We start from the raw sequence: 18,704 nt of genomic DNA on the forward strand, positions 1-18,704 counted from the left end.
ATCTAGTCGGCTTTCTATCCACCTTACAGTCCAATCATCCAGCCCATACTTCTTTAATTTGCTGGCAAGAATACTGTGGGAGACCGTATCAAAAGCTTTGCTAAAGTCAAGGAATAACACATCCATTGCTTTCCCCTCATCCACAGACCCAGTTATCTCCTCATAGAAAGCGATTAGGTTAGTCAGGCATGACTTGCCCTTGGTGAATCCATGCTGACTGCTCCTGATCACTATCCCAAGAGTTTGGGGATACATGTTCATACCCACTGGGCGCCTCACGAGAATTTCCCATGACTTCATGGGAAGATGATCTCTTCTCCTACAAGTTCACTGGAGAGGCATGAAGTATCCCACAATTCCTTTGGGTACCCACTAAATATCTCACAAGAGATCCTTCCAAAATTCCATGGAATGCACTGTTCTTGCCAACAGTCCTAGGAACTCAGGGTCAATTGTGTCCTGTCAAGGATACCTAGATTAACTCATTCCCTATTAGATTAATTTTGCCTCATGTCATCTGAGTGGGAATAACATGTGGCTTGTCTCTTGCAGAAGAAAAGAGGAGACTCAGATATCTATGAATAAGAAATGTACTTAGCTGTGAGGGGATCTAAGCATAGCATAAGAGTTAAAGTGCTAGATTAGCACCAAGGAGATATTATCTCTGTCTATAGCATTCATGAGGTCAGCACTGGAATACTGGGCCTTTTAGGAGATAAGATTGGGGGGGGTCATTCCTCTGCTCCAGCTGGGGGAGGGACATCAGGGTAGATTGGCCTATTGGTCTAATCAGGTGTGGCTATTCCGAAGTCACTAGATGGTACAACGTCTGCTACTCTGGCGGGGAACTGAACAGTGTGCATTCCTAACTTCTCTTTCTCTTGTAGAAAAAAAACCAATTCTGGTCAGTGGTGAGTATCAGCAGTTATCTTTCCTATCGGACTATCATGCTTTGACTCAATAGCATTCTGTGTTGCTGCTCACTAACAGCCCAGCCCTTTGCTAGCAAAGCTCCCTACGCAACTGCGATCCTGAACCTTTTTATCCCATCAATCCAGCCTGGTATAACCAATTTACAGCCTTGGAATGTCAGAGCTTTACCAAGGATTCTCTCTTAGTTTCCACCAGTGGACGAGAATAATGTTGGGGCAGATCCTCAGTTCATGTAAATTTGCTGTTGTTTCATAGGAATCAACTGGTCCAGGTTCCCACTGGTGTAAATTGTCCAGAGAAGCACTGGAATCAATACACCACATCCCCAGAAGATATAAATTCTTCATGGCCCACTGAGATGATGGAACATCTGTTAGAGCCCTATAGGTGTTACACAATAAACATAATAAACATTCCCCATCTTTCAGGGCTCCGGTAGCATAAAGATTGGCAACGTGGGCGACGACAGCTTTAATGACAACAGCGTAAGTAGCAGAGATTACCTCTCCATATTATGTAGCTTCACATACAACAGTGAATGGACCCCGTTTCAGCTAGTTTGATGTCTGGTAACGTTTACTTTTGAGGAGTATTGGCTGCATTTGCCCATGTTGCGAAGGCAGCATGGAGAGTCCTCCCACTCCACAGTGCTTATGAAAATCACCAGAGCCTGATACCAGGTTGACCTCCCTCTCCCACAGTACCTGTGTTAATAATGACAGATGCCAGATGAGGCTTTTTGATATCACTCAGAAGGCACTACTTCTGGGAGTTACCTCAGGTATGCACATATTTGGGATGCTAATATGAGATTGTCAGGTTTGATGGAACGTTGTCCTCACCACAATTCCTTTGGGCACCCATGAAATATCTTGCAAGAGGGTCTTTGACATCACCCACAATGCATTGCACCTGGGAGATATCCCAAGAGTTCTGGGATACATCCCCATCCCAACTCGGGGCCTCATGGGTATTTCCCATGACCTCATGGGAGAATGATCTCTTCTCCTGCAAGTTCACTGGAGAGGCATGAAGTATCCCACAATTCCTTTGGGCACCCACTAAATGTCTCAGAAGAGATCCCTCTGAAATCACATGGACTGCACTGCTCTTGGCAACAGTCCTAGACTCTCATGGTAAATTGTGTTCTATCACAGCTACCAAAGATGACTCTTTTGTTATTAAATTTGCCTCATGTCATCTGACTCAGAATAACATGTTGTTTGTTTCTTGGGGAATAAAGGAGACCTAGATATCTATGAATAAGAAATGTACTTAGCTGTGAGGGGATCTAAGCATAGCATAAGAGTTAAAGTGCTAGACTAGCACCAAGGAGATATTATCTCTCTCTATAGCATTGATGAGGTCAGCACTGGAATACTGGGCCTTTTAGGAGATAGGTCTCCAGGTGCTCATTCCTCTACTCCAGCCCTGGGAGGGACATCAGGGTAGACTGGCCTACTGGTCCGATCTGGTGTGGCTATTCTGAAGTTACTAGATGGCACCACCTCTGCTACACTGGTGGAGAGTTGAACAGTGTGCATTCCCAACTTCTCTTTCTGTTGTAGAAAAATAACCTATTCTCGGCAGTGGTGAGTATAAGCAGTTATTTTTCCTATTGGACTATCATGCTTTGCCTCAATAATATTCTGTATCACTCCTCACTAACAGCCCAACCCTTTTCTGGCAAAGCTCCCTACACAATTGCCATCCTGAACACTTTTATCCCATCAGTAAGGCTTCGTATAACAAATTTACAGTCTTGGGACGTCAAAGGTTTACCAAGGATTATCTCTTGATTTCCTCCAGTGGCTGAGAATGATGTTGGGGCAGATCCCCAGTTCAAGTAAATTTGCCGATGCCTCATAGAAATCAACAGGGCCAGGTTCCCACTGGTGTAAATTGTCCACAGAAGCACTGGAATTATTATATCATATCCCCAGATACTATAAATTGTCCATGGCTCCACTGGGTTGATGGAATATCTGTTCAAGCTCTACAGGTGTTACCACAATACACATAATAAACATTCACCATCTTGCAGGGCTCCTGTAGGATAAAGATCGGTAATGTGGGTGATGGCAGTTTTGACAACAACAATGTAAGTACCAGAGATTACCTCTCCATGCTATGCAGTTTTACACACAACAGCGAATGGACCCTTTTTAAGCTACTTTGATGTCTGGTAACGTTTGCCTGCGAGGAGCATTGGCTGCGTTTGTCCATGTTGCAAAGGCAGCATGGAAACTCCTCCCACTCCACAGGGCGTATAAATATCTCCAGAGGCTTATAGGCGGTTGACCTTGTCTCCCACAGTCTTCAGGGTAACAGTCAAGCATGCCAGAAGAAGCTTTCTGATATCACTCAGAAGGCACTTCTGCTGGGAGATTCATCAGAGGGTCCCCAAGAGAACACATATTTGGAAGGCTTATATGAGATTGTCAGGGTTGATACGAGATTGTCCTCTCCACAATTTATTTGGGCACCCATGGAATATCTTGAAAGAGGGTCTTTGACATCACCCACAATGCACTGTACCTGGGAAATATCCCAAGAGTTTTTGCAATCATGCCTAGCCCCATTGGGGACCTCATGAGAATTTCCCATGCCCTCATGGGAAGATGATCTCTTCTTCTACAAGTCCAGTGGACAGGTATGAAGTGTCCCACAGTTCCTTTGGGCACCCACTAAATATCTCACAAGAGATCCTTCCGAAATCACATGGAATGCACTGCTCTTGGCAACAGCCCTAGGAACTCAGGGTCAATTGTGTTCTGTCAAGGATACCTAGGTTGAATCCTTTGCTATTAGATTAATTTTGCCTCCTGTCATCTGAGTGGGAATAACCCATGGACTTGTTTCTTCCAGAACAAAAGAGGAGACCCAGTTATCTATGAATAAGAAACCTACTTGGCTGTGTGGGGATCTCAGCATAATATAGTAGCTGAAGTGTTAGAGGAGCACCAAGGAGATATTACCTATGTCTACGGCATTGATGAGGCCAGCACTGGAATGCAAGGCCTTTTAGAAGTTAGGACTAGTGTCGCTCATTCCTCTCTTCCAGCCCGGGGAGGGTCATCAGGGTAGATTGGCCTATTGGTCTGATCTGGTGTGGCTATTCTGAAAGTATTACATGGTACAACCTCTGCTACCTTGCTGGGGAATTGAACAGTATGCATTCCTAACTTATCTTTCTGTTGTAGAAAAACAACCAATTCTGGTCAGTGGTGAGTATCCATAGTTATCTTTGCTATCAGACTATCATGCTTTGTCGCAATAGTATTCTATATTTAGCTACTCACTAACAGCCCAATCCTTTGCTGGCTAAAATCTCTACGAATTGCTGTCCTGAACCCTTCTATCCCACCAGCCAAGCTTTGTATAACAAATTTACTGCCTTGGAATGTCAGAGCTTTTCCAAGGATTATCTCTTGGTTTCTGAAAGATGATGAGAATGATGTTAGGGAAGATCCCCAGTTCATGTAAATTTGCTGCAGTTTCATAGGAATAAAAGGGGCCAAATTTCCACTGGTGTAAATTGTCCAGAGAAGCGCTGGAATCACCATGCAACATCCTCAGATTCTACAAATTGTCCATGGCCCCACTGAGTTGATGGAATATCCATTAGAGCCCTATAGGTGTTACTACAATAAATATAAGAAACATTCCCCATCTTGCAGGGCTCTGGTAGCGTACAGATCGGAAATGTGGGCAATGGCAGATTAAACGACAACAACGTAAGTAGCAGAGATTACTTCTCCATGTGATGTAGCATCACACACAACTGTCCAAGGAACTGAGGGGAAATTGTGTCCTATTAGAGTTACCTTGACTGACTCCTCTGCTATTAGAATAAATTTGCATCACGTCATCTGCGTGGGATTAACATGTGTCTTGTTTCTTGTGGAATAATAAAGGAGACTCAGATATCTGTGAATAAGAAACCTACTTAGCTGTAAGGGGATCTACGTATAGCATAAGAGTTAAAAATGTTCGAGTAGCAGGAAGGAAATATTACCTTTGTCTATCACATTGATGAGGCCAGCACTGGAATACTGGGCCTTTTTGGGAGATAGGACTAGGGGCACCCATTCTTGTGTTCCAGCCCAGGGAGGATCAGGCAAGATTGGCCTCTTGGTCTGATCTGGCATGGCTATTCTGAAAGTACTACATGATACAACCTCTGCTACCTTGCTTAGGAATTGAACAGTGTGCATTCCTAACTTCTATTTCTGTTGTAGCAAAACAAACAATTCTGGGCTGTGGTGAGTAGCAGCAGTTATCTTTCCTATCGGACTATTATGCTTTGCCTCAATAAATTCTGTATCGCTGCTCATTAACAGCCCAACCCTTTGTTAGCAAAGCCCGCTACACAACTGCCATCTTGAACCCTTTTATGCCATCAGTCAGGCTGGGTATAACAGATTTGAAATCTTGAGATGTCAGAGCTTTACCAAGGTTTATCTCTTGGTTTCCACCAGTGGATGAGAATGATGTTGGGTCCAGATCCCCAGTTCATGTTAATTTGTCGTAGCGAATCAACAGGTCTAGGTTCCCACTGGTGTAAATTGTCTAGAGAAGCACTGGAATCAATACACCCCATCCTGAGATTCTGTAAATTGTTCATGGCCCCTAAGGGTAGATAGAATATCCATTGGAGCCCTATAGCTGTTACCACAATACATATAATAAATATTCTCCATCTTGCAGTGCTCCGGTAGCGTAAAATCCGGCAACGTGAGCAATGGCATCTTTGACATCAGCGTAAGTACCAGAGCTTACCTCTCTATGCCATGTAGCTTCACACAAATCAGGTGAATGGATCCTGTTTCAGCTAGTTTGATGTGTGTCAACATTTGCATGCAAGGAACATTGGCTGTGTTTTTCCATGTTACAAAGGGAGCATGAAAAGTCCTCCCGTTCCACAGGGTTTATCAAAATGTCCAGAGGCTTATAGCAGATTGACCTCCTCTTCCACAGTCTGCAGGGTAGTAATGAGAGATGCCAGAAGAGGCTTTCTGATAATACTCAGAAGGCACTTCTGCTAGGAGTTACCTCAGAGGATCCTCAGGTGAGCACATAATCAGAACAACCCATAAACTGCACCTCAGTCTTGCTTCTCCAAAGGACACGGGTAAAGGGACATATTTATTAAAGGGCTTAGAATAAAATAAGCTATATTGAGCTCCAACTCCTTCCATTGGTTTGCCACCCTCATCCACCCCTCTGGCCTACCTCTGACTATCACCATCTATCCTTCCCATGAGACACTGAATCTTTTCCCCAAAAGACATTAAGGCTGCAATTTCTCAAAGTAGTTAGTGGATCTGGACCCCTACTTCACAGCCCCTTTGAAAATCACTGCAATAGAACAATGTGTTTTGCAAACAGATGGGTGCAGGGCTGCTCTTTTGGATTATTTTAGTAGAAGCAATATCAAACACTATCAGAAATACATGTGGTAGCTGCTTCCTGAACCCCCTTCCTGAAGCGTAGGATGCTAGATGACCATGAATGCAGAAGCAGTGCTCTCATACTACTTTTTAAGTAGCCACAACAAAATTTTGCCGGAAAAGCTGAGGTCATCATAAAAATGTAAAGAAAATGCAGATGTGATTCACACTTAGGGTGACCAGATGTCCCGATTTTATAGGGACAGTCCCAATACTCAGGGCCGAAGACAACAGAACAGCAGCAGTTTACACCAGAATAGAATTGGGCCCACTTGAAAAAGAGTTTCCTAACATGGCAGATAACAAAGCATGCAAGGGGGGACATCTATGAGATATTTCAGTACAGGGTGTCAGAGGGGGATATCCCAGACAGGGGTGTCAGAGTTAATCCAGGTGTTCTTTGCAGTGTCAGTTCTCCCATTACCCAAGTAGCCAGTTTGTTGGGCTTCTGTAGGCTCTCTTCTTTACAACCATGATAAGAACCACTTCCCAGTGGAGTCAGACACACTGGTAGCTACGATTTCACTGGAAATCCTCATTCTGCACATCACGGACAATCATATATATGGTCTCAACTACACCAGGGAGCAGCTCCCCAGAAGATGTAAATTGGTCACGCGCCACTAAAGTCAATTGAGAAATGTCAGTTTACATCAGAATAGAATAAACCTCATTTGAAAAAAGGGATTTCCTAACATAGAAGCTAGTGAAGCAGGCGGAGATGTAGGAGATATTTTAATAGAAGGGACAGTGGAAATCAACCAGGTAGCTGGGAAATTTCCCATCCCAGGAGCTGCTTGGCTCAGCCACTGTCATGAAACCAGCACCATTTCAATGATATTGGAGAAAGAGCAGCACTAAATAACTCCTGCCTTTGTCTGCCTAGTGGTTTGGGGGCACATTGAGCCCTGTTGGTGGTGCTCTCCAAAGACAGTTGACTCTGAGAGTTTGAAAAGTGATTCTGGTGCATTTGGCTGTGACCGATCAGACTAAATGAAGGAAGGCAAAGAGAAGAAAGAAAGGCACAGAGAGGAGAAGCAACACATCTAAAGTTACTGGGAAAGTCAGCAGCAGAGCCCCGAACAGATCCCCGAGCTCATCTCCCAGCCCAGCTCCCTTTTTACCAGACCACACTGGCTCCCATTTCCCAACCAGCAGCCGTTTGAGTCCAGTTCCTTTCAGGACATCATTTTCATTTTACCGCTCCCAGAGAAAGAGCAGCAACAAGTAATTAAGGTTTTAGTAACTTACTTTTTTCCTGTAGGTTGATGGAAGACTGGGAGGAGGCATGTCTGTGAGTATTCATAATTTACTCTCCTTTGGAGCTTTTACATTAGCCTGGTACCTGTAAATCAGATTTTAAATCAGATTAAACATAGGAAGGCCATTGGCCTCCAGAGGTGGGCTCAGAGGTTAGGCTACCTGAGAGAGCCCGGGGAGTCCAAAAACAAGAAGCACAATCTATTTAGTTTACAACAGAGACAGTTAAGAGGTGACTTAATCCTGGTATACACGTATCTGCAAGGGGAAAAGATTTCTGATGGGAGATGGCTCTTTAATCAAACAAAGGAAGATGAGATTCAATAATCTAAAACTGAAGCAAGCTAGATAAGTTGAATCAAGAAATAAGGTGCAAATGTTAACAGTATTTATTAACCACTGGAACAATTATTCTAGGAGGTGGTGGAATCTCTGACTATGTCTACATTAGAGAGCTTACAGCGGCACAGCTGTACCCATGCAGCTGTGCCACTGTAAGATCTCTCGTGTAGCCGTTCTATGCCAACAGGAGAAAGCTGTCTCATTGATGTAATTAAATCACCCTCAATGAGCGGCGGTAGTAATGTCAGTGGGAGAAGCTCCCTGAAAATCTTTAAATCTAGATGGAATACCTTTTTTTAAAGTATGCACTAAATAAAACAGAAGTTATGGTCTGGATGCAGCAATCACTGGGTGAGAGTCTGTGCTCTGTTATGCAGGAGGTCAGTCTAGATGATTCCAATGACCCCTTCTGGCCTTAAGATCTAGGATAGGGGTCGGCAACCTTTCAGAAGTGGTGTGCCAAGTCTTCATTTATTCACTCTAATTTAAGGTTTCGTAGGCCAGCAATACATTTTAATGTTTGTAGAAGGTCTCTTTCTATAATTATAGAATATAGAACTAAACCATTGTTGTATGTAAAGTAAATAAGGTTTTTAAAATGTTTAAGAAGCTTCATTTAAAATTAAATTAAAATGCAGAGCCCCCCGGACTGGCGGCCAGGACCCAAGCAGTGTGAGTGCCACTGAAAATTAGCTTGTGTGCCACCTTCGGCACATGTGCCATAGGTTGCATACCCTTGATCTAGGACTATTATTTCTCACCATGGGATGTCAGATTAAATAAAAGAGATCTAGTTCTCATAGATTCTAGCACTTAATTCTGATGGGAAGAATAATGGGGAGGTGGAATGTTTCTAAAACCGAAGTTTCCTGCCTGCACTGGGAGGAAATTAGCTTGGTTTGGATGATAATGCAGAAGGAGCAGGATCACTTCATTCTGGCTTGATTTCCTGTCAGATAGTAAGGATATCCTTAGTGCCCTGCCAGTGATTATTCAGAAATTACTTCGCTGTCAGGAATATTATATTATCGTGCTGTCTCTAAGAAGCCCAAATCTTGAACCCAGTGTTTGGCTAGAGTAACCTGGGCAGTCAGTTATTATCTGTATGACAGTACTGCCTGTACAGCTCTCCTGACTCATGATCCACTGACCTAGCCACTGAACGACACTGCCCCCGAGGAGTGCTGGGTGCATAACTGCTCACTGTGTTTTTCAAAATCTCCTCCTTGCCTACGCGAGAATCCAGGAAAGACCCTCATCTCTCCTCAGGAGAAATAAGGTTCAATAAAAGAGCTACTGTCATAAACAGATAAGTTTAAGAGTTAATAGAACAGGCGTACTTCATGTCTCTTTTGCCTGTAAAGGGTTAACAAGATCAGTGAGCCTGGCTGTCACCTGACCAGAGGACCAATCAGAGGACAGGATACTTTCAAATCTTGAAGGAGGGAAGTTTTTGTGTGCCCTGTTAGTGTTTGGTTGTTGTTCTCTCTGGGTTCTGAGAATGACCAGATGTGCAACCAGGTTTCTCTCCAATCTCTCTGATACAGTCTCTTATATGTCCAGAATAGTAAGTACTAGATAGATAAAGTGAGTTAGGCTTATGGTTGTTTTCCTTTATTTACAAATGTGTATTTGGCTGAGAAGAGTTCAAATTTGTATTTTGCTGAAAGGATTTTAATTTGTACTTGTATACTTAGGCTGGGAGGGTATTCCCAGTGTCTATAGCTGAAAGACCCTGTACCTATTCCATCTTAAATTTACAAAGATAATTTTTACTGTTTTTTCTTTCTTTAATTAAAAGCTTTTCTTGTTTAAGGACCTGATTTTTTTTTTATTCTGATGAGACCCCAAGGGACTGGGTCTGGATGCACCAGGGAATTGGTGGGGAGAAAGGAGGGAAGGGGGAGAGAGAGGTGATTTTCTCTCTGTTAGGATCACTTTCTCTCTCAGGGAGAGTCTGGGAGGGAGAGAGAGAAGGAGGGGGGAAGGTGCATTTTCCTCTCTGTTTCAGATTCAAGGAGTTTGAATCACAGTGATCTTCTAGGGTAACCCAGGGAGGGGAAGCCTGGGAGAGGCAACGGTGAGGGAAAGGGTTTACTTTCCTTGTGTTAAGATCCAGAGGGTCTGGGTCTTGGAGGTCCCCGGGCAAGGTTTTGGGGCAACCAGAGTGTACCAGGCACTGGAATTCCTGGTTGGTGGCAGCGCTACAAGTACTAAGCTGGTAATTGAGCTTAGAGGAATTCATGCTGGTACCCCATCTTTTGGAAGCTAAGGTTCAGAGTGGGGAATTATACCATGGCAGCTTCTAAATTCATCTTTTTCTTCTAGTTTTAAAAATAGCCCAGAGAATGTTGTTGGTTTCTTGACTGAAAAAGGGAACCATCCAGTTTTGGTTTTCAAAAACATTTTGAGAGTTTCAGTAAAAATATTTAGTTTTGGAAAACCAAAATCAACAACATTTTTCACCTAATTTTTTTAGATTCTTAATTTTTCATCTAAAATTTTTTTCTAAAAAACCTTGGCTGAAAAACAACTTTTAAGTTGAAAAACTATTTTGATGAAAAAATTTCAACCAGCTCTAGTGAACCAAATATATTTTTTGGTCAATATGAAAAGTTTCATGGAAAAATTTGTGTCTTCCAATTTCTTCTGATTTTAACACAAAGAATGAAAACCAAAACACGGCGAAAGCTTTGGTTTTAGATGTCCCGCCCTTGTCAGTGGAAAAGTAAAGGGGGAAAAATTTCAGTTTTTTATTTAAAAAAAACAAACAGAGTTCCAAAAAAGTTTTCATAAATGCTGAAATTCACCATTATTTTTTAATTTCTAAAAGCAAACAACATTTTCCGAGCACCTCCAGAAAAAAGGAAATAATGGGTGAAACGAAAAGGGGGGTGAGAATCATAAATGAAAAATCTGCAAACAATTTTCATTTCTGAGTTTGTCCAAAGAATGAAAAAAATTGAAAAAACAATGGACAATATATTTATAAAAATTAATTTGGAAAAATTTCAACCAGCTCTAGTTCTTATCTTGAAGACTAGGGAAACTGCCAAACTCTACAGGTTAATCCCAGCACTGGGAGAGAATGGCAGTGGGAATGTTGACTATCTGAGGCCTTGTCTACACTGCAGACTTCTGCTGGCATAGCGGTGTTGGTCTGAGGTGTGAAGATGTTTGATCTCTGACCGACACGGATGTGCTGGCAAAAGCCCCCAGACACAGTTATAGCAGCAAAACTCTGCTTGTGCCCATACATTTAGTTCAGAATGCACTGGAGTAACCTACAATTACAAAAGCGCGCTAGTGCACTGGGATAGCTACACTGACAGGGTGCTCCTAGTGTGGCCATGGTGTGGTTATGCTATTGACAGTGGGAGGGAAATAGCTATATTTTGATGATACTGGAGAAAGCGTAGGATCAAGTAACTCCCAGCTTTTTCGTTGCAGGCTGTGGGGGGCATAGATGGGAGAGTTCCTGGGGTGAGCGTTCCAAATTTGATTTGCTATCAGGCTGTCTTATATTACCACAGGACCTTTTAGCATGCCCAAATCCTGAGCCAGTGATAAGTTGGAACAGTCTGGACAGATGTGGAAGGATTGGGGCAAAAGACAAAGGATGGTTTTCTAAATCCTAAAGGGGAGTGTCAGCAGTGGTGCAGATAAGCCAGTACGGTCAGGTACACTGTACCAGTAAGACAGTTTTTGCCAGTACACCGTACTGGAAAGACACATTTTCAGAACCGCAGGGCTCTCCCGGGAACCACAGTGGTGAAAGGAGGGCCATGGGGCCACCACTCCCAGGACATCTTCCCCAGTGTCCTGGGTGCAGGGACGGCCAAGGACTCTGTATGCTGTCCCCAGCATGAGTGCCAGCTCCGCAGCTCCCACTGGCCGGGAACCATGGCCAATGGGAGCTGCAGGGGTGGCGCCTGCAGGTGGAGGTAGCAGCAGGGCACAGAGCCGCCTGCCTTACCACACCTCCGCCTAGTACCCAGAGGGAAATGTCGCTGCTTCTGGGGAGCCGCCCGAGGTAAGCGCCGCCTGGATCCCACACCCCCTCCCGCAACCAAACCCCCAACCCCAGCTCTGAACCTGAACCTTGCAGTGGGGTCTGCAGCTTTTTTTTGGAAAAGATTCGGCTTTGATTGAACATCCATTTTTCAACTGAAAGCTTATTTTGATGACAAAATTTCTATCAGCTTTAGTCAACCAAAAATTTTTTTTTTGTTCAAAATGAAGATTTTCATGGGAAAAAAAATGTTCTTCCAATTTTTTTCTGATTTTTTAATCCAAAAAATCAAAAATAAAAAAAGGAAAGGAGATTTAGTTTTTGATCCGCTGCCCTTCCTTTCTTTCCCTTTTCCCTCCTTTATCAGTGGGAAAGTAAAGGGGGAAATTTTAGTTTTTCCTTAAAAAAAAAAAGTTTAAAAAAACCCTAAAATACGGACACCCACAAATTTATTTATTTATTTTGGAAAATTTCACCAAAACCAATCATTATTCAAAAACATCTGCAGAAAAGGGAAATAAGGCATGAAGTGAAAAGGAGGAGCTGGGAAGTATAAATGAAAATCCTGCAAACATTTTTCATGTCGGATTTTGTCCAAAAAGGGAAAAAATTGAAAAACAAGGGGTTTATCAGAATTAATCCAGACATTTTTTGCAGTTTCATTTCTCCTATTATAATAGTAGCTGGTTTGTTACATCTCTGTGGGCCTGTTCTTTATAACCATTTTAAAAACCACTACCCAGTGGAGTCATACATACTGGGAGCTGTGATTCGCTGGGAATCCTGTTCTGCACCTTTGGAGTGGGAATAATAGTATCACCACAGTCAGTCATATACATGGACTCAGTTACATGAGGGAGCAGTAAGGAAATCACTAAACTCTGGAAGTTAATCCCAGCACTGAGAAAGAAGGGCAGTGGGAATGCTGCCCCCCACAGAGCTGTCTGGAGACATGTCTACACTACAGACGTCTCCTGGCATAGCAGTGTGGGTCTGAGGCGTGAAGACATTTGGTCCCTAGCTGACATGTTTATGCTGGCAAAAGCCCCTAATGTAGACACAGTTAAACTAGCAAAACTGTTCTTTTGCTTTCATAGCTTATGTTTCTCAGGGGGGAATAGAATAAGCTACAGCAACAAAAGTGCACCAGAATAGCTATATTGACAAGGTGCTCCTAGTGTAGCCATGGTGTGGTTCAGCTATGGACAATCTGAGTGATTTAGTTAAATTTTGATGGTACTGGAGAAAGAGGAGAATCAAGTAGCTCTCAGCAATTTCCTTTCAGGCTTCTGGGAGCGTATCCAGAAGCGTCTCTGGGATGAGTATTCAAAGTTGCTTTGTGGTCCAGCTGTCTTACATTATTGCAGTGCCTCTTCTCAAGCCCCAGCGCTGAGCCCAGTGGTCAGCTGGAAGAGCTGAGGCAGATGTGAAAGGATTAAGGCAGAAGACAGAGCAATGGGCTTCTAAATCCAAAAAGGGGGTGTCAGAGTTAATCCAGTATCAGAGGGGTAGCCGTGTTAGTCTGGATCTGTAAAAAGCAACAGCGTCCTGTGGCACCTTATAGACTAACAGACACATTGGAGCATAAGCTTTCATGGGTGAATGCCCACTTCATCAGATGCATGTTAATCCAGGTGTTCTTTGCAATTGCAGTTGCCCCATTATCCAAGTAGTCAGTTTGTTGGTTCTCTGTGGGCTCTGCTCTTTACAGCCATGATAAGAACCACTTCCCAATGGAGTCAGACACACTGGGAGCTGTAATTCAGTGGGAATCCTCTCATTCCACACCTTTGGACTGGGGATAATATCAACATGGACAACCATAGACATAGTCTCATCTACACGAGGGAGAAGTTCCCCGGCAGATGTAAATCAGCCTTGCACCACTGAAGTCAATAGAGAAATACTAGTTTACACCAGAATAAAATTTAGCCCAGGTGAAAAGGGGTTTCCTAACATGGAAGCCAATGAAAAACATGGAGATCTAAGAAGTATTTCAATACAAGGGAGAGTGGAAATTGACCAGATGGCTGGGAAATTTCCCACCCCAGGAGCTGCCTGGCTCAGCCACTGCCATGAAACTAGTCTGATTTCAACGATATCAGAGAAAGAGCAGCACTAAATAACGCATATCTTTTTCCTTCTAACATTTGGGGGCATGTTGAGCCCTGCTGGTGGTGCTCTGTCCATAGATACTCCAGAGGCAGTTGACTCTGAGAGTCTGTAAAGTGATTCTGGTGCATTTAACAGTGACCAATAAGACTGAATGAAGGAAGGCCAAGAGAAGAAGAAAGGAAAGCACAGAGAAGGGAAGCGACTCATCTATCACTCGGCAGTTCAACAGCTGAGCCCAAAACAGATCCCTGAACTCTTATCTCCCAGCCCAGCTCCCTTTTTACCAGACCACACTGGCTCCCATTTCCCAACCAGCGGGAGTTTGAGTCCAGTTCCTTTCAGGACATCATTTTCATTTCACTGCTCCCAGAGAAAGAGCAGCAGCAAGTAATTGATGTTTTATCAACTGTTTTCCTTTTTCTTGTAGGCTGATGGAAGCCTTGCAGGCAATGTGTCTGTGAGTATTCAGAATTTACTCTCCTTTGTGCTTTTACATTAGACTTTAGGATCAAATTAAGCAGAGAAAGCCCATTGGCCTCCAGAGGTGAGCTCAGAGGTTAGGCTAGCTGAGAGATCCTGGGAAGTCCAAAGACAAGAAGTGCAATCTATTTAATTTACCACAGAGACAGTTAAGAGGTGACTTGATCCTGGTATACATGTAACTGCAGGGGGGGAAGAGATTTCTGATAGGAGATGGCTTTTTAATCAAACAAAGGAAGATGAGATCCAATAATCTAAAATTGAAGCTAGCTAGACAAATTGAATCAAAAAATAAGGTGCAAATTTTAATAGTATTAATTAACCACTGGAACAATTAACCTAGGATGTGATGGAGTCTCTGGTTACATCTACACTAGAGAGTTTAGTTGAGAGGTTAGTTGGAATAGCCTGGACAGATGTGCAAGGATTCGGGCAAAAGACAAAGAAGTGGGTTTCTAACTCCCAAAGCTATGTCAGAATCAATCCAGATGTTTTTACAGTGTCAATTTTTCTATTATACTAGAAGCCATTTTGCAGGGAATCTGTGGGGTCTGTTCATTATACCTATGTTAAGAACCACTCCCTAGTGCAGTGGTTTTCAAACTTTTTTTCTGGTGACCTAGTTGAAGAAAATTATTGATGCCCGCGACCCAACAGAGCTGGGGATGAGCGGTTTGGGGTGTGGGAGGGGGCTCTGGGATCAGGAGGGGGTCACAGGTCTGGGCTGGGAGTACAGGCTCTGGGGTGGAGCCGGGGATGAGGGGTTTGGGGTGCAGGAAGAGATTCTGGTTTGGGGGGGCTCAGGGCTGGGGCAGGGGTTTGGGACACGGGGTTACCTCTGGCGACCCGTGGTCAGCGGTGCAGGCAGGGTACAAGGCAGGCTTCCCACCTGTCCTGGCAAGGGGACTGCTCTGCATACCGGAAGCGGTCAGCAGCAGGTGTGGCTCCTAGGCAGAGGCGTGCAAACAGCTCCAGGCAGTTCTTACCTGCAGGCACCACGCCCAACCCCGGCGCTTATTGGACAGTTCCCAGCCAGTGGGAGTGCAGAGCTGGTGCTCAGGGTAGGGGAAGTGCGCGGAGTCCCGTGGCCTCCCTGCCTAGAAGCCAGGCCCGCTGCTGGCCACTTCCAGGGTGCAGCACGGTGCTAGGCAGCACTGCCGACAGGACTTTTAACCTCCTGGGGGCGGTGCTGACCAGAGTAACCCAGTGCATTACATGCCATGACCCAGTACTGGGTCACTGGTCGAACTTTGAAAAATGCTGCCCTAGTGGGATCATACACACTAGGAGCTGTGATTTGCTGCAAATTCTGCACCTTTGGAGTGAAGAGAATAGTATCACCATGGACAATCATATACATGGTTTCACCTACACTCCTGGTCCACTAACCCAGCCACTAAACGACACTGTCCCCTACAGTGCTGGGTACATAAATGTCCATTGCGCTTTTGAATCTCCTGCTAACCTAAGTGAGAGTTCAGAAAAGATCCTCATCTCTTCTCAGGATGTGTCATAAGATTCAATAAAACAGCTTCCAGTTCTTCTTTTTCTTCTAGTTTTAAAAATAGACCAGGCCTTTTTTTTCCCTTTGCAAAAAACATTGTTGTTAAATTTTTGAGGTGCTGACTTTCTAATGCGCCAGGGGTTGCTCAACCCTCAGCTTTGCCCCAGTCGCTGCCCAGGACCGGCGCTACAGTTTTTCACGCCCTAGGCACATGGCCATTTCGCCGCCCCGTGTGCCGCTCCTGCGGCTCTGGTGGAGCTGCCGCAGCCATTTCTGCGGAGGGTCCATTGGTCCACAGCTCCGGTGGAGCTGCAGCACCCGTGCCTGTGGGAGGTCCACCGGAGCTGCGCGGGACTGTCCACAGCGGACTGTCCACAGGCATGCCTGCGACCAGGGCTGGCGCTACCATTTAGGCAGCCTAGGCAATCGCCTAGGGCGCCAGAATAATTGGTGGGCGCCGTTTTGCCGGAGGGGGTGGCAGGCGGCTCCAGTGGAGCTGCCGCAGTGGTGCCTGCGGAGGGTCCGGTGCTCTGCGGCTCCGGTGGAGCTGCCGCAGTGGTGCCTGCGGATGGTCGGCTGCTCACGCGACTCCGGTGGACCACCCGCAGGCATCACTGCCGCAGCTCCACCGGAGCCACGGAGCACTGGACCCTCCACAGGCACCACTGTGGCAGCTCCAGCGGAGCTGCGGGACCAGCACGCGGGACAGCGAAATTGCCGTCCGCCTAGGGCGCTCAAACCCCTAGCGCCGGTCCTGCCTGTGGCAGCTCCACCAGAGCTGCGGACCAACAGACCCTCTGCAGGCACGACTGCGGCAGGTCCACCGGAGTCGTCTGCCGCCCCCCCTGGCAAAATGCTGCCCCCCAAAAATCCTGGCGCCCTAGACGATTGCCTAGTTCGCCTCAATGGAAGCGCCGGCCCTGTCCCTACCCCCATTCTACACCTTCCCCCATGGCCCCACCCCCACTCTGCCTCTTCCTGCCCCCTCCCTCCCTCTTCCTGCCCCTGCTCTGCCCCACCTCTTGCTGCCCCATTCCACCCCTTCCCCCAAGCGTGCACCACCCTCGCTCCCACCCCCTCACCCCCAGCACCTCCTGCACACTGCTGCACACTGCTGTGGGCAGAGGGGAGGAGCTGATCGGCGGGGCTCTGACTCCCTTTTCCAGTCTATCAATAACACAGTTTGCAAAGGGCACTGATGTAAAATGCACCCAGCTGGACAGGAATAGAAAGGGATGGAATTCCTTCAGGATATAGGGGAGGGTACTTGTCTAATTCCCAGTGGGTTAGTGGGACCATAATTGCTGTTTGCCATCTCTCCCTGGCCCTGCAGTCCCTGGAGTGATTAATTAATAAGAGATACGCTGATGAAACCACATTTGCTGAACACGGCGATGATGCCTGCCATTACGCTTCCTGTGCTGCTGCCTCTCACCTCTCCTGACCAATCAAATGCCACGAGAATCATCAATCGGACTGATTGGGATTCTAACTGATCACTGTGCTGTTCATTGATTGTAGTGTCTCTCGATGTAACAGAGGGCAAAGAGTTCTGTCCCTCTGTTGCCCTGGGGAATGGCAAGAGCTTTGCAAAAATACAAATAAATGGAACTGCACAAAAAACTTCGGGATTGTTTCTTTTTTAAATGTTTCTCGGTAAATTAATTTGGCTTCCAGACTGGTAAAGGATTTGCTCCATTCTAAGGGCATGTCTACACTTCAGCCCTAAGTTGACCTATGTTAATAATTATAGTGGAGGCTGATGTCCACACTACTCAACTTCTGTCTGTGATGCGTGTTCTCACCAGGAGTGCTTCCACAGACTAAAGAGGAGCAGCGTGGGAGGCTGAGAGCCAAAGCTCTCAGTTCCCTGCAGCTCCTCTCCAGGAGATCACCTGCCTCCTATCCTCCTTTTCTCTCCCGTCCCTGCTACTGCCAGCTCCCCAGTGGGATCGGGGTCCAGCTGCCCGAGGTTCTTGACTCCCTGAATGGGAAGCGGGGAGCCTCCAGGCAGCAGTCTGGCTGGGAGTGGGGAACTGGGGGTAACCATGCTCAAGACAGGAAACAGCCGATGTAAGTAACACAGTGTTTTCACAGACACTGTGTCACCCTAACTACACCAACAGAAGTGCTACGCCTCTCGTGGGGTTATGATGTCGCTGTAGTAGGGCACTTTCATCAGCAGGACAATGCTTCAGTGTGGACACTGACATAATGAGGTTGAGGTGAACTGCCTCACGTTTAGACCAGGCCCAAGTGCTGTCATTTCTGTTCGGCAATTCTGAACTTTGTGCAGATGAGGCAGGGGGAACAAGTTGTGCTCTCCAGTATCCTTCCCTCTCCCTCGGTTAGGAAGCACTGAGAAAAAATAAATAATCGAGCAACTCACAAATCCAATCGAGCAGGAAGGAAAAGGGTCTGTAAATGGAGCTCCAGAGCGACAGTTCCCAGGGCTGTGACTGGGAGAACAAGTGGCAATTTTCCTTTCAGGGTAGATGTTCCAGCACGTGCTCCCCAGAGGTCTGGAGATGTGTCCCTGCACTCCGTAAAACAAACCCTTTCCTGAACAATTACACTCTTTTGGCCTGAACATCACACAGGTATT

The 18,704-nt window shown here is 45.5% G+C and overlaps 1 protein-coding gene across 32 annotated transcripts in view; it reads left to right on the plus strand.

Annotated features, from left to right (window-relative positions):
* The window catches only part of LOC127037973 (uncharacterized PPE family protein PPE40-like), a 58,391-nt gene extending 40,675 nt beyond the window's left edge, over window positions 1-17,716 (plus strand). For all 32 annotated transcript variants that reach the window (XM_050930277.1, XM_050930243.1, XM_050930244.1 and 29 more), the window contains 7 exons: window positions 4,137-4,160; window positions 4,614-4,670; window positions 5,175-5,198; window positions 5,644-5,697; window positions 7,651-7,680; window positions 14,543-14,572; window positions 17,433-17,716. In XM_050930277.1, the coding sequence (XP_050786234.1) occupies window positions 4,137-4,160; window positions 4,614-4,670; window positions 5,175-5,198; window positions 5,644-5,697; window positions 7,651-7,680; window positions 14,543-14,572; window positions 17,433-17,444 (231 nt within the window). In that variant the 3' untranslated portion in view covers window positions 17,445-17,716. The remainder of the gene's footprint in view (window positions 1-4,136; window positions 4,161-4,613; window positions 4,671-5,174; window positions 5,199-5,643; window positions 5,698-7,650; window positions 7,681-14,542; window positions 14,573-17,432) is intronic.
* Window positions 17,717-18,704: the final 988 nt, after the last annotated feature.

The sequence above is a fragment of the Gopherus flavomarginatus genome, chromosome 20 (assembly GCF_025201925.1).
Source record: "Gopherus flavomarginatus isolate rGopFla2 chromosome 20, rGopFla2.mat.asm, whole genome shotgun sequence".
NCBI classification, from domain to species: Eukaryota; Metazoa; Chordata; order Testudines; family Testudinidae; genus Gopherus; species Gopherus flavomarginatus.